General features: G+C 40.2%; 1 protein-coding gene across 2 annotated transcripts in view; it reads right to left on the bottom strand.

Annotated features, from left to right (window-relative positions):
- The window catches only part of PPARGC1A (PPARG coactivator 1 alpha), a 297,681-nt gene extending 292,760 nt beyond the window's left edge, over positions 1-4,921 (bottom strand). For both annotated transcript variants that reach the window (XM_021679404.1, XM_044912760.1), the window contains exon 1: positions 4,853-4,921. In XM_021679404.1, coding sequence (XP_021535079.1) covers positions 4,853-4,921 — 69 coding nt within the window. The remainder of the gene's footprint in view (positions 1-4,852) is intronic.
- Positions 4,922-16,027: the final 11,106 nt, after the last annotated feature.

Raw genomic sequence — 16,027 nt, 5'->3', positions numbered from 1 at the left:
AGGCGCCCGTGAAGCAGCTTCTTAACTGGGTTTCTGGCTTCTACTCTTACCATACCCCAATTTATCATCCATACTGAAATCAGAATGATCTTTCTTTAAAAAAAAAAAAATGATCCTTATCTCATACTTCTGCTTAAAATCTATCCATGGCTCCTCACTGCCATTTGAAGCGGTTTGGTCTGGCCACACAGGACCTTTCTACTCTCTCCCTCTTTCGACTCATCTCCCACCACTCCTTCCTCACCTTGAAAGACTAGAACCTAGGACAACTCGCTGCTTAACACCTATCTTAGAGTCTCTTCCTTTCCTGTCTCTGACCTGTTCTCTCTCGGCCTGAATGCTCTTCCCGGTTCTTTGTCTGGCTTAAAACCTTCTCTTTGTTTAATTAGCTCCAGTATTACCTCCTCCATGGGGCTATTCTTCAGTGTTTCCATGATACGGAGCATTTTATGGTTATTCTATAATTATAACCACCTGCTGCACTTGCCCCACCATGACTTCAAGTTCAAGGGCATTGCCTCTAGCCACTTGCTCATCCACTTAACTGTGGATATGCTTTGCACATAGTAGGTATCCAAAGAAACACTGAATAGCTGAACGTATTACATAGACAATAGGCAGACAGTAGCTGACACATACAGTGTGCGCTGTGGGTCACTTAACAGTACTTACTGAAGTGCTCTTCTAAGCACTTTCCATAAATTAACACATTTACTCCTCACGACAACCCTATATGGTAGCTAGGATAATTATCTCCATTTTACAGGTGAAGAGAGGATGAAACTGAAGTACAGAGAGGTTAACAACTTTCCCATGTTACATAGTTAGACTCTGATGACACCAGGTTTGGAATCCAGAAGACTGGCTCTGAATCCCATGTTCTTGACACTTACGCTGTAGCACGTCCCGACAGGGGTATCATGATAAATAAAGATACCTAAACAGACACAGATAGTATTGTCTAGCTCCAATTTTATGGATGAGAAAGTTGAGACATAGGAAGTTCGTGGAGAAGTGGTCCAGAGAAAAGAAAGCCAAAGCTCAGAGTGGTAATCCCTGCCCCTCACTAACCAGCTGTGGAACTCGGGGCAGTCACTCCGCCTCCCTGGGCCTTGGTTCTTCAAGTGCAAAATCAGGGCCAGATCATGTCTCCTCTTTCTTCCAGCTCACATCTGCAATTCCCTCAGTTCAGCAAGCTTCATCAGGGTTGAGTGTGTGCCAGGCTCAGCGCTAAGTGCAGAGGCACAGAGGAAAACAAGATGCATCTCTGCCCTGAGAAATTTATCATCTTGTGGGGTAGACAGGCACAGACACACAGTATTGACAGACAAGTTCAAAACGGCCACACTGCAATTACGTCGGTTATTTTATTTTATTTTATTTTTTTAAAGATTTTTATTTATTTATTCATGAGAGACAGAGAGAGAGAGAGGCAGAGGGAGAAGCAGGCTCCCAAGGAACAGAGAGCCCGATGCGGGACTCGATCCCAGGACCCTGGGATCATGACCTGAGCCAAAGGCAGACGCTCAACCATCTGAGCCACCCAGGCGCCCACGTCGGTTATTTTAAAGGAAACGACCCCAAGATACAATGTTATCCAGAAACAAGTCTTTTGACCCTCCATAAGGTCTTTCAACTGACAATTGCCTAGAACAGGAAAGTAGCAGCATGTCCCCTCCCACCTTCCCTTCAAGGCCTCACTCAAGCATAATCCCCTCGTTTTACAAGTGAAGAAGCAAAGTCTCTGCTTTAAGTAAGTTTGCCAGTGGTCAGATGGTTACCTGGTGGCAGAAGCCACTGTCACTTCTGTTCCCAAGATTCTCCCATAGCTGGGCTATAACAGGTAGGAGCATTAACTTCGACACAGCCACTGCTGGTTTTCCAGGATAGGTTATATGCTTAAATGGATTTTCAGGTTTACAGTTGATTCTAGAAATTGCATCTACTTCATTTCCAACTCCATGGGTAAGCTGGTTCATTTAAGGCAAACAGCATCCAATTAAAATATATTCTGAAGAAGTGAGTGAGCAAGCCATTTTTGCTCAACTCTTAATTTAAAACACAAACACAAAAACAAAAATAAAAAACTATCAGGGGGACTTCTGAAGACCAAATCCCATCACATCATTGTGAGATGAGATAGTTAAAATACGGACGATCAAATTATAATTTGAAAATACACTCTAAGAGGAGGCCTTGTGTAAGAGCAGAGGCCTGAGGGCCAGTCTCAGTGGATCCACATTTCTTTTCAGCATCTTAGCAGCTGTGTGATCTTAGGCATGTTCCCTAACACCACTGAGTCTCAGTCTCCCCTCCTGTGTAATAGGATCAAACAATATCTATCTGTCAGAGTACTTGTAAGAATTAGAAATGTAACTCTGTGCCTGGTATAGAATAAGGGTTAAAAAATAAACTATTACAAAACATTTTATTAAAGTCTTAATGATTCAGAGATTGATTATACTATTAGAAGATTGTCATGCTTTCTCCCTTTCTTCCTTTTGCTTCCTGCCTGCCCACGTCACAGCTGCTCATAAACTATTATTCCGTGAGATAAAAAATGAGATAAAATTCAATTCAGATCACACAGCAATGAAAGTAGAATTGGCATTGGAGTCAAACAGGCCTGAACATGAGCACTGGATGGCTTTTGACAGGTTATATAACCTCCTTGAGTCCTCATTACTTCATCCATAAAATGGAGGCAATCGTATAAACCTTCTAGGCTTCTTACAAAGATGTGAACAACCACACACACACACACACACACACACACACACACACAAAACCCCTAGCACTGTGACTGGTAAATAGTAGGTAGATAGGAAAGTATTGGATCATTTTCAGTAAGAAATGTAGTACTTAGCTAAACTAAATCTTCAACATCACTCACAATTTGTTTTAAAAAGCCAACTTCATCACTAGTACGGATGGCTAAAGGAAGTCATTCTCACAAAGCTCTTGCATCTGGTGCCATCAGATTTCATTTCCTCCCTTGGGGACAGCTTGACTGTCAGCAGAAGTGGGGAGACTCTGTGCATATGGGGACCTGGCCTGGCCGTACTGATGACTGGAGGGTGGGGGCAGAGGCAATCCTCAAAGGGGGGAGGCAGGTGAAGCTGGGGCTGACACACTTGACATCTTTTCCATCCACTGCCATGCATTACCAAGAGTCAGGGAGAGCAAACCAGAGATTAGGATGTCCTTTTCATAAGCACTACTTCCACTACAGAAGAGCTTTGGTTATCAAATGACAGGGCTTGACCAGCTATACAGGATCACCTCTTTGGAAGCAAGTAGCAAAGAGAGTATGTTCATTATTTGCCTTTGAGAAATTACTAAGCTAAAGGTTCATGAATGCTGACATTATAGGACATGTGCTTTTTTACATAAACATTTGGATTTCATGTTTCTAATTTAAATATTTTGTCTACAGAGATCTCTGAGTCATCTGCTCACATCCTTCCTCCTTTAATCCTCCCTTGAGGCAAAGACTATATATAAAATGCTAACTTTCTAAAGGAAAACACATAAACAAAAGATAAAAACCCTAAAGTCACAACTACCTACCATATAATATCTGAATATTTGTTTAGGCCCCCTGGAGACCCACCACATGACATTCTCAAAGTAGCATGCAGAGATTCATTCTGTATCCCTTCCTACTTCCTAAATAATGCTCCCACTCAAAGTGGAAGGATGCCAATTTCATGGCAGGCTGGAGGATGTTTTTTTCCGGAGCTCCTTACTTAACATCACATTGCTTAGAACAGAACATACCTGTCAATATCAGTGCCACATTTCTTTAAAATTTCTCCTGCAGAGGAGAAATTTTATGAAAAGTTTCCCTCTTTTTACAAAAAGAGAGAATTATTTTTTATAATTGATGTTGAAAATCAACTAATTCCTGAATCACCATTTTTTTCTGTGAAACTTTCTGCTATAGACAAAATGGATAATCACAGTTTCACTTTACCCAACACCACCCAAAAGAAATGCTTCATGCATGGAAGTGTTCTTTCTCCATAAGGCAGCGGCATTTAAGAAAAAAAAAAAAAAAGCTCTGGCTTCGCTCTTCAATATTGTTGTCTAATTAAATAGCAATGCAGTGGATGCATAAAAATATGCATTAGAGGTGTGTAATGTGTAATGTGAAGAAGAGTAATCAAAGCCATTCAACAGGATTTAGGAAGGGATTTCAGTTGTCAGCTTACGAGACAGGAGCATATAATTTTGCTAATTTGAAATAGGTATTGTAACGTATAAACATTACTGCTTTGCATATTTTAATGAAAACTGCCTCTACACCAAAATGAATCCTTTAGCTTGAACTCTCTGCATACCACAGAGCTTCTACCTATTATGAGTTCAGCATAAATAAGAAAGGCACGCAAGCTGCATTAAAAGAATGGTCACCTCATTAAAATAGGTTAAAACCAAGCCCCTTATTCCAAGCTACTATAACACCATAAAGTAAGTCTGATGACAGGTGTTGTATTAAATTTTTATATTACAATGAACTTGTACTCACACAAACCAAATCTGCATGCTTCCTTTGATATACACCTGCAACTTGTTAATTCAAGGGCCTTTATTAAGAAAGTATAAATTTAGCAACATCTATAGATTTGTAAAACTCTATTAGCTTGCTTGAGAATGTAGAGTAAATGCATTTGGAGTCTTATTTGCATGGTTTACAAAGAGATGGAAATTAATGAGGACTTTTCCCAAATGGCTGTGCCTGCAGATAATGCAGTTCTGCAAACAGACTGATGTGAATTACCTACACTTGGGCTAAAGAGTTGAGAGAGAGAGAGATCTGGGTCCGTCCGGAGCTGAGGACATCACTTACCTGCCAGCTCGCTTCTCGCTGAAGGCCTTTTTTCCAGTCTTCTTCCAGCCTGGGGGAGGTCTCATCCATTGCTGATGCTGCTTGCGCAAACTGGATCCGCCAGTGGCTGTTCCTCCCTTTCGTTGCAAGGCTTTACCAAAGCGGCAGCGAGGACAGTTCAGGGGCAGACTGTCATGGAGAAAATGCCAGGCCAGAGGATGAGGGATCGGGCAGGAAGAAGCCACACGGGAATAAATCTGGGATACACGGGGCTACCCTGACAGCTGCCAACTGGCCAGGCAGGAGGCCAGCTCAGCCATTGAGCGTCCAAAGATTAGGAACAACTAAACTCCGGGACCAGCAGACAATGGGTCATTCTTATGCTTCTGGCATAAAGGTCAGAGAAGGGAAGTGTGAAGGCATGCTCTACGCCCTAGAAATATGCATTTCTATGTGTGCTCCCATCGTCTCCTCATCCCAACACACACACTCACAAACACACACACACACACACCAGAATTTGCATCGTTCTGCAGGGTTGTATCAATAGGCTGGAATATCATGGAAGTAATAAGCTACTTTACATAGAAGCAACACTTTTCATTTGAACACATCTCCCCCAGCACCATATGAATCACTCAGCAGCCAGTAAACATGAAAAATAGCAAGCTCCCTTGGGTGAAAAATAGACTGATCCCTATAGTTGAATCCTGAGCACCTACAATCCCTGGTTTCTCCCCATGGGATGTTTTGCCACAGACACTCAACCTTGACCATGGACCTCAACCCTTTTCCCAAATGATTATCCAAAAGGATCAGAGGCTTCAGTTTGGACAGACTCCTCAAAATGTGGGGCTAAACCAAGCCAAATCCAACCAAACTCTGTCCTGCTTCAGTGGTTTCTCACACAGAATGACCCTCTCTCGCTATTCAGAATTGATTACCTATAGTTTTAAGATGGGTAGCTGGGGCTACGGTCAATAGCACCTACTTCTTTTCAGTTAGAACAGTGGTTCTCAAACTTGACTGCACAACAGAATCAACTGGAAAGCTTTGTAAAAATACTGTCACAAGGCTTCATCCCCTTGAGAATCCAGGATTAAAATCACAGAACTCAGTTTTAAGTATCATTTGAGGTTTCTCTAGTCTAATCACTCTTCTGATGCTTGAATCCCCATGACCCTGTCAATACCCCTCCAAACAATGCTTAAACCACCATAGATGGCAAACTCCCCACCTCTTGAGACTTGAGACAGTCTTGTTCCATGGTTGATAGCTTTGTCCCCAAATAAATCAATATCCTTCCCCTTGTCACTTCCATAGCTGCACTGTTTTTTGTTTGTTTGTTTTTTTGTTTTTAATTCCATAAGGAATAAGACTAAAACCTATTTTGTAGGACAACCCTTCAAAAGGACAATAGTGGTCCCTGCCTCAAATCTCTGCTGAAGTGTCTCTTTTCCAGGTGAGATTTTGCTAGTTCCTTCAGCAAACCATGTGAGAGGCCTTTGGGTAATTTCCCCATCCTGGTTACTGGCCTCAAAATACATTCCACTACCTCTAGTGATAGTGATTGTAATATTCCAGAATCCAGTGTAGTATTTCTGCTATGATCTATCATTGTACACAGAGCTTAATTATCACATGCCTTATTTGGAAAATCCTCCCAATAACAACCACCATAATAATAGTAATAATAACAGCAGCCAGCATTTACTGAGCTTGGACCTAGGTACCTAGCACTGTTTTAAGTATTTCATTAGCCTTACCTCATTTATTCTTTACACAGATCCTATGAAGTCATCATTATGCTCCTGATTTATAGGTGAAGAATTCAAGAGGCAAAGACATCTGCCCAGGTGATGGGCCAGGAGTTAACTCAGATCTGGCTGCAGTGTTCTAGATCCCTCCTTCATGCCAGTCAATGCTCTTTTATTTGCGCAGTCTCAGATTGCATTGCCCGTCTTGACAATCACACCTCACTGATATGATGTCACTGCCAGTTAGTACACGTAGGTTTGCTCACACCTTCAGATTATAGATGAACATGTTTTTTAGACTAGAAATTGCTATACAAGTCTAACTTGCCATTACTTTCTTTTTAATAATCACAAGACTATACATTGCACCTCACCTCTAGCAAAGCAGATGAATGCAAAATCCTTCCTTTACTTGGTTGGCTTCTCTCTTTAACTGAGAATATTCAGATGCTTCTTCAGAGGTTATCCTGAGGTGTAAAAGGAGACAGGCCAGAGGAAGAAGGGTCCAGAATATTTTCCCAGACCCTAGACTCAACGGCAGACTCACCAATCATCAGTTCTTCGCCATCTCCTATAAACACTTAGCAAGAGGACCCCATGAGGAGATCTGGGAGCAATCAGTTTTACCATTTGAATCTCACCATCTGCAAGGCAGCTCAATTAATTGTTATAGAAGGCGGACACAAAGTGGTTGACTATAATCTTTGAAGTCAAACAGACCTAGGTTTGATTAGCAGCCCCATCATTATGCAGCTCTATGTCCCCAGCCAGGTTACCCAACCTCTCTGAACTCTAGTTTCCATGCCTGCAAAAGGGAGGCATTATCATCTCAGTTAGGCATATTATTGTTCATTAATATCTGGTTCTCTTCTATTCCAGTCACACAACAAGATTGCATTGCCTTAAACCCCTTAAAATTAACCATAACCACATGACTTATTTTGGCCAATAAAATATGACAAAAAGGATGGGTATCACTTCCCACAGGGATCACTGGCACTTGACTGTCAGCCCACCCTTCCCCATAATGCAGTGATCACGAGGCATGTGTTGATAAGGCGTGCCTTAATACCAAAGCAGACTGGACTGCTGAGCCGACTCATGGAGAACGGTTGCCTTGGAGAGTAACCTGGACCAACAACAGACACTATGGGAACAGGAAATAAACTTTCAGGGTTGTTTGTTCCCTCAGCATAACCTAGCCCACCCTGGCCAATATGCCATTCTTGCTATACAGAACTGTTGTAAGAATAACATGAAACAATCCAACTAGAGCATTTATCACAAGCCTTGAGTATGTCTGCAATATTATTTTAAATAGATTCCATGACAAGCCCAGTCTGCTCTACATATGTCCCTCACACTCCAGTATTTCCCCTTCTTTTACAGTCTGCATTTCTCCTGCTCATAAGTTAGGAGCATTAAGTGTGGCAATTTTCACAGATGATGTAGAAATATGAATTTTAAAAAGAAAGGGTAAAAGTGTTCAATAATGCAGTGTCACTCTGTCTCAGAATGCAAACTCAGAATAGCATGACTTTAATGCTACTTATCATTTAATAAGGAAATTAATGAAAGCAAAATGCAGCATCAAATAATAAACGTAGCTCAGTATAAACTCGCTACTGATAAAGTACATGTCTCCAAAATGTAAACATAATGAGAACATACATGAATAGAGAAGCTTATTAAATAACATGGCTTTTATTCACTATTCTTAAATCAAGCAACCAAAAAAGAATTAGCTCTGTTTCTGTCTTTGTTAAATGTTTTCATTAAAGGAAGTTTTGACTATGAAAATAAAGTATAAGGAAAGTACAGATAACACTCTGGCCAGATCACAGCACTGACATTTGAAGACACAAACTGCAACCTGCCCTGGGACACCACTGTGAGAGTCTTTTTTGTTGTTGTTGTTAAATGGTTTTCAAATGCGAGTGCTAATAACTCTGACCCATGTTATGCATTGTATTGTGTCCTCCCACAGAGAGATGTTGGAGTCCTAACCCTTAGTACCTCCGAATGTGACCTTACTTGGACATAGGGTTTTTACAAAGGTGATCAAGCTAAAACAAAGTCATTAGGGTGGACCTTGAGCCAACGTGACCAGTATCTTTATTAAAAAGGTTGAAATGTAGGGGCACCTGGGTGGCTCAGTCGTTAAGCGTCTGCCTTCGGCTCAGGTCGTGGTCTCAGGGTCCTGGAATCGAGCCCCACATCGGGCTCCCTGCTCGGCGGGAAGCCTGCTTCTCCCTCTCCCACTCCCCCTGCTTGTGTTCCCTCTCTCACTGTGTCTCTCTCTGTCAAATAAATAAATAAAATCTTTAAAAAAAAAAGGTTGAAATGTAGACACAAAGACACACATGGGGAGAAGCCATGTGAAAATGAAGGCAGATACACGGCAATACATCTACAAGCCAAGCAACACCAAGGATTGCCAGAAAATCACTATTTTTCCCTCAAGATAAGCAGCTTATTAAGAATATGCTGACTAGGGGCACCTGGGTGGCACAGTCGGTTAAGTGTCCGATTCTTGTTTTCAGCTCAGGTGGTGATCTCAGGGTTGTGAGATGGAATCCCATGTCGGGCTCTGTGCTCAGTGTGGAGCCTGCTTGGAAGACTCTCTCTCCCTCTCCCTCTGCCCCTCCCCACTGTGCTCACTTGCTTGCTCTCTCTCTATCTCTCTCAAATAAATAAATAAATCTTTTTAAAAAAAGAATATGCTGACTAATAGGAAATAGAGTCCTAGAATTTGTAACATTTCCTTATGGAAAAGTTATATAAAAAATTTTAAAAAAGGAAAAATCTATACAAAATGCATCATCAGTCAGTCTTCCCTTGATTCTAAGGAAATTTCTTTTAGCTTATACAATAAAAATGGGTTAAAACTTCATTTTAAGAATCAAAAGAGCACTGGGTGTTATACGGAAACAATGAATCATGGAACACTACATCAAAAACTAATGCTGTACTGTATGGTGACTAACATAACATAATAAAATTAAATTAAATTTAAAAAAAAGACTCAAAAGTCTAGAAAATAAAGTTTTCCAGGTGAATTAAACCATGCATTCCACAGTGTCAAATGAAGGTATGATATGGCCATAAACATATTCAAGTAGATACAGATACTCTGTCTAAAGGAGAAAATGAAAGGAAGTCTCGGCCAGGAGAGCAGCAGCACATTGATGAAAGTAAGTAGGGAGCCAAGGGTCTCCAGGCATGGAAGAAATGAATGGTCTTTTACCCACTGATAGGATTTTGCACACATTTTCGCTTAACAGCTGGGCTAGAATTTTTATGAGTTCTTACCACCATTTTATTACCACCTTCACATCCATTCTCACTAAAATTTTCCAAGATATTTCTTTATAAACATTTACTTCTGTTTTTGCTTTTGTTTTAATGGGAAGCTAACAGTAAGGTATTAATCTTCAGAAATTTCCTTCACAAAAAAAAAGCAACTATAATAATGTATCAAATCCACAACACCAGAGGTGTCTGTATATTAACTCTAACAAAATAAAACAAAAACAAATAAACAAAAACAGCTATCATAAGAATGATAAATCTGAAATGGATGGACTCTGGTCCCATAGTCATATTTTGGAAAGGGAGAAAAAATAAGAGTATTGGTCTCGAGTTCATTGTTTCACTGGAATAATTAATGTTTACCATTCCCTGCATAAAATATCTAAACTGAACTACAGTGATATCCACAGTGGAACACTGTAGCTCTCTCATATACCATGTACTTTGGGTTGTACGCTTACCAAGATTCACTTGTGTTTGTTCCCAGCCCTATTTATGCCAGTTGTGCCTGTTAATGTAATTACATAATTTAATTAATAATATTTCTATAAAATGTGAGTTGCAATGGAAAGGGAGTTGTTGCTTTCCTGAAACTAGTCAAATGCTTTGGAAAGACCCAATAAAGAAAAAATGCTTTAAAAAATTGCCATTGTAGGGGCAGGGACCATAAAAATCTATACAGACCTCTCTACTTGGGTTGCTGGTCACTGTCTTTACATTCTTAATTAATGTGGAAGAAATTGAAACTGGAATTTGTAGAGGTTCCTTTAGGGATACAGCTTATACAAAAAAAGACACCCCTCCAACTTACAGCAAAGGCCTTGGCTCCACAGCAAAATAATGGTGAATAAATGTGCATTTATGGATTTTAAGCAAAAGTCACATGTTTTGTGTATGTGTATGATTTATGATTCCCCAACTTAATCAAATTATGTGATCAATCAGTCAACAACCATTTTCAATTGTATGGAATAAGAAGTCTTCTATGATAAAAAAAGAAAATGGTAAACCAGGAAGGACTTACTCTTAACCTGCATATAATGAACAGGGATAGAAAGCAATAGACTCAAATATTCAAACCAAGAAACAGAATCCATTTCAATACCCAAGTCTACTTATATCACTTAAGTGAGAAACAGCCTAGCTATAACTATAAGCATTAAATGTTGTATAAATCTAAGCCACATAGACTCTAATTAATTACTGTATGATATTACTGTGTCTTCCTATAACTATGTAATAATACCAACTGCCTATAATCAGAAGGATTTAGTAGACATTTATTGATGGAAATCAGATGATTTCATCCACAGTGTCTGAATTACTTTGATATGCTTGAGCCTGAAGCAAAATAATGTAATAAAAAACAACATACAGATGAGAACCTCAATTTTTCTCTACATATGAATCTGTCACTGATTTGCAAAGAATCAAATCTAAGTCCAACCAGGTGAAGACGTTCCATACATTATCCTTCCCAATTTAATATAAAAATAATATTTCCCTTTCCAGTATGTTTATATACTGTTCCTGACTTTGTGGTATCCTGGACATCGAGGGAGCCCAGAGACACAGATGTTAGCAAATGTTAAACAAAGCAGAGATGAATTACAGAATACTTTCTTAAAGGAGATTACTTGAAAGACCATCTGAAGTCATAAGCCTTCAAAATAATAACCAATAGACTAATAAGTAGAGTGGGAAGGTGGATCTTATGAGTCAAATGAATGAGAAATAGGCTATATGCAAGCTGGAAATTTCTTTCCCTCTTCCCCCTCCTCCTGCCCCCCTTCTCCCCTCCACCCGAAAAGTCCTCCAGTAGTCTGTCATGGAGCTAAAAAAAATTCTACCAGTCATACCTTTTGGTTTTAAAAACTTCCCTATCACTATCTATGAAACAGCAAATACTCCTAGGAGGGGTAGCCCAAAGCTCTATCTCCTAACACTTTGTCTCAAGTTTGGCTTGGAAGAGTAAGACTTCGCAACCAGGTAAGGAATGAGGATGGGGACAAGGGGAACTTCAGAAGAGGAGAAAGGCTTGGATCAGAAAAGGTGACCGACTGCCAAAGTCCCTCAGGCACAAATAAATTTCCGAAATAGGAATTCAAAGACTCATGAAAATTGACTTTATCAACCACCAAGTCCTTTTGATTGAAGATTATTAAAAACAATCCAGCTGGTTTATATACTTACACACATACTTAGGTTCTCATTGCTGTTATGAAATGTAAGTTGGCATGGGCTGGAAGGTGGGAGGGGGGTGTTGGGATCTCTTCCTTCTTCATTTACTCTTAATAGTAATATCTTAACACAAGGGGAACCTCAGATACTGTTTGAGAATTTCAAAATAGGGTGAATTAGGATGTGAATTGGGTTGTAAGGTAGGCTTGTTCCTCCAAGTTTACAGACCAGCATCACCTAGGAGCTTGTCAGAAATGTAGAATCCTGGGCCTCACTCCAAATCTACAGAAGTTCATTTGCATTTTAACAAGTCTAATTCATTAAGTTTAAGAAACAATGGGCTAGGAAGACATACCTTGAACACCTATTTGCACATCAAGCTTTATTATTATTATTATTATTAGCACAGGTTTAGAGTAGCTTAGGAACAGAATGACTGATCAATGTTATAGGTTGGGGCACCTGGGTGGCTCAGTCGGTTAAGTGTCTGACTCTTGATTTCAGCTCACATCATGATCTCAGGGTCGTGAGATCTAGGCTTGCATCAGGCTCCATGGTCAGTGCAGAGTCCGCTTGAGATTCTCTCTCCCTCTGCCCCTCTCCCCCCGTTCATGCACAAGCACATGCACATGTGCACTCTCTCGCTCTCACTCTCTCTAAAATAAATAAATTAACTTTTTAAAAAAATGTTACAGGGAAGAGTTTAGTCCCCAACCAAGAAACTGCTTGGTGCTACCTTGGGAGAACCTTCTCAGTGATCTCACTTTCAAAATTATTTAAGAATTTTTATAAGTATGATACAATTGGTGTGAAGGGAAGGACTCCTGCCCTTCAGTCATTCAGCAACCTCAACATACATGACTAGTCGACTTATTAGTTCAGAAAAACAGCTGATGACAAGTGAAAGACATCTCCTCTGGACATTTAGATGACTGATTTTGTATAAATCAATTTTGAGTGCCACAAAATGTCAGCAAATACCAAATGAGGAAAAAAGAATCAATAGATAACCTTGGAATTAAATGAGTGATGAATAATCTTTACCAACTAAAATAAATTAAATCATGAAAACCAAGTCAAAGTAACATCAAGGATTTGACTAAAAACCACAAAAAAACAATATACAGATCCTCTTTGACTTATGATGGGGTTACATCCTGATAAAGTTATAGAAGGTGAAAATATCATAAGTCAAAACATGCTTAATAATACACCTACCCTAACTTTATCATGTGCTCATAACAAATTAACCTATAGTTTGGCAAAATCATTTAACGGAAAGCTTGTTTTATAATATAGTGTTGAATATCTCATGTAATTTATTGAATACTACACTGAAAGTGAAAAACAAAATGGTTGTATGGGCACAGAATGGTTGTGTGTCAGTGGTTTACCCTTATGATCACATGGCTGAGTGGGAGCTCAGCTCACTGACGCCATGCAGCACCATGAGAGTATCCTATGCATATCACTAGCCTAGGAAAAGATCCAAATTCAAAATTCAAAATACAGATTTCTACTGAATGTGTATCATTTTTGCACCATTATAAAGTCAAAAAAAAAATCTCAAATCGAACCATCGTAAATTACGCCTATAATTTAGAGGTGAGACCACTTGCTACAAACATGGCTGTTCATTCTTCTCTTCAGAAAAGCATTATGACAGGAACTACAAAATAAGAGCTGAATTCATACTTTTTAGCTGCTATCTGAACAGCCATAATTTTTTTTTTAAAGATTTTATTTATTTATTTGCGAGAGAGAATGAGAGACAGAGAGCACGAGAGGGAGGAGGGTCAGAGGGAGAAGCAGACTCCCCGCCGAGCAGGGAGCCCGATGCGGGACTCGATCCCGGGACTCCAGGATCATGACCTGAGCCGAAGGCAGTCGCTCAACCAACTGAGCCACCCAGGCGCCCCTGAACAGCCATAATTTTTAAAGGTTCTACAACAAAGAAACCAATTTGCGGGTGCAGACCAGGTATTAACCTAGCAACCATGAAACTAAGCACACATTTGTTTAGCACTTTCAGCATTTAGAGAATAGGAGTAGGGGGACAAACTCTACAACATGTTTAATTCACTTTATTTTATATTCTAAATGTGCCTATTACAGCTATCAAATAAACCAGAAATTTATAGACAGACCAAATGTCAAAATTCAAATTCAATGTTTTTCTGAGTTCCAAACTGGCATCAGAGATAAATCCAGTCCTATAACAGAAGTCAAGACAAATGTCTTTCTCTATAAGTAAACAGTTGCAAAGTAGTGTCTTCGTATCATTCTATTACTCAGGGATGATAAAAGCATGAATCAGACACCTACTATGTGCTAAGGATGGTGCCAGTTATGAGTGATTAAGAGATAAAGAGAACAAGTCCCTGTCCTCACTGTCCTCTGGGGAAATAGCTAGGTAAACAAATCATTTCAGCTACAAATAATATCTGAGCCATGGAGAAGGAAACATGCTTGCACTAACTACCTCAAGGATCCATTCCATCCCACGCCCCTACCCCAACATAGTTCAACTCTAGAAGTCCCACTCATATGTCAGTGTCCTTTAACAAGAGCAACAAGGAGACCCTGCCCCAACCCTCGGTATAAAATCTAGATTTAAGGGTTTGGGTGGTAGTGTTTTTAAATAAAATAGTTTATGAAATATTTCCACAGTAATGTAGACCACAACACCAGGACTTTATGGTACTCTGACCTATGGAATCTTTTATCTTTTTAGACTCATTTCCAAATCCAAATATCCATGGATGCTGACAAGACACCACACAGACAAACAAACTCTCCTCTGATAGATTCTAGTTAATGATTTGTATACACAGAGAAATTTGGGGACAAGAGTCCTTCTGACCTAAGAGCCCTGAGGCCCTGTTTCCCCAAAGATCTCCTTCGGAGGAGGAACAACCCAAGATCAGGAGAGATGGTCTTTTGAATGGCATTTAACAAAGGCATGCTCCTTTGGAGAGCTGCCATTCTTAAAGACAGAGGGATAAGAGTACGCCCAGCAAAGAGTTTCAAAAATGTAGCCTCTTTGGGAAGGTTTAGGGAGTGGGTGGGGACTGTATTTCTTGGACTCAGGCAGAAAGAGTGCTCTCTAGGACCTTTTTATTTTCACCTCATTGGAAGAAACCATCCAATGTTTCCAGCTTCAGTTCCATCTCTCAGGAAGGGGGGTTGTGGGCTGCTCTTGTTTACTGAGGAACAGCAAAGGAAGCAGAGGCTGGGACACCTTTTCTCTAAGAGGCAGCCCACATGGAGCATAGATCTAACACTTGTAGATGCAACTTCTCATCTAAAGCTGAGTCTGCCACCCTACCTAAAACAGCACTGGGAATCAAGACCGTGAACAAATTTAGAAACCAAATTAAGCCAAGACCATCCTGCAGATGGTGAAGACATAGTAAATATACTAAACCAGGGGCCTGAATCACATCCCTGGTCTAGAAAATTCCCTGGCACCACCCTTTGTTACAATGGTAGACTTACAGGCTAAGGGCTGTTGAGTACTTACTGCATGATGTGCACTTTAATCTTTACTACAATTCTGTAAGGTGTTATCATTATCTCTTCTATGGAGATGAGGGAATGGAAGCATGGAAAAGTTCAATAACTTTACAAAGTTCTCATGGCCTTTAAGAGGTAGAACCCGGACTAAGTGGTGATTCCAGAACCCATTCTGATAGCCACACCTCCATTTGCTTTCCCTCTTAATCAGCCTTCACAACAACTAAAGGCCATGATGGTACGTGCCACCAGTTTGAAGACACACCCAGGGACTCTTCCAAGCCACATCCCAGATCCACTCACAACAAATGGAAATGATGGATCCTGAGCTGTGTGGGAAATGCAAAGGCATGAAAGAATACACAAGACAGAGAGCAGAGCCCTCCAGCACAGATTCCCAGGCTTACGCTGCTTTAAGAAGCCCTAGTCC

Source organism: Neomonachus schauinslandi, chromosome 2 (assembly GCF_002201575.2).
Source record: "Neomonachus schauinslandi chromosome 2, ASM220157v2, whole genome shotgun sequence".
Lineage (NCBI taxonomy): Eukaryota > Metazoa > Chordata > Mammalia > Carnivora > Phocidae > Neomonachus > Neomonachus schauinslandi.
The sequence above is the reverse complement of the archived record's forward strand: the minus strand, read 5'-3'. Positions and strand labels throughout refer to the sequence as shown.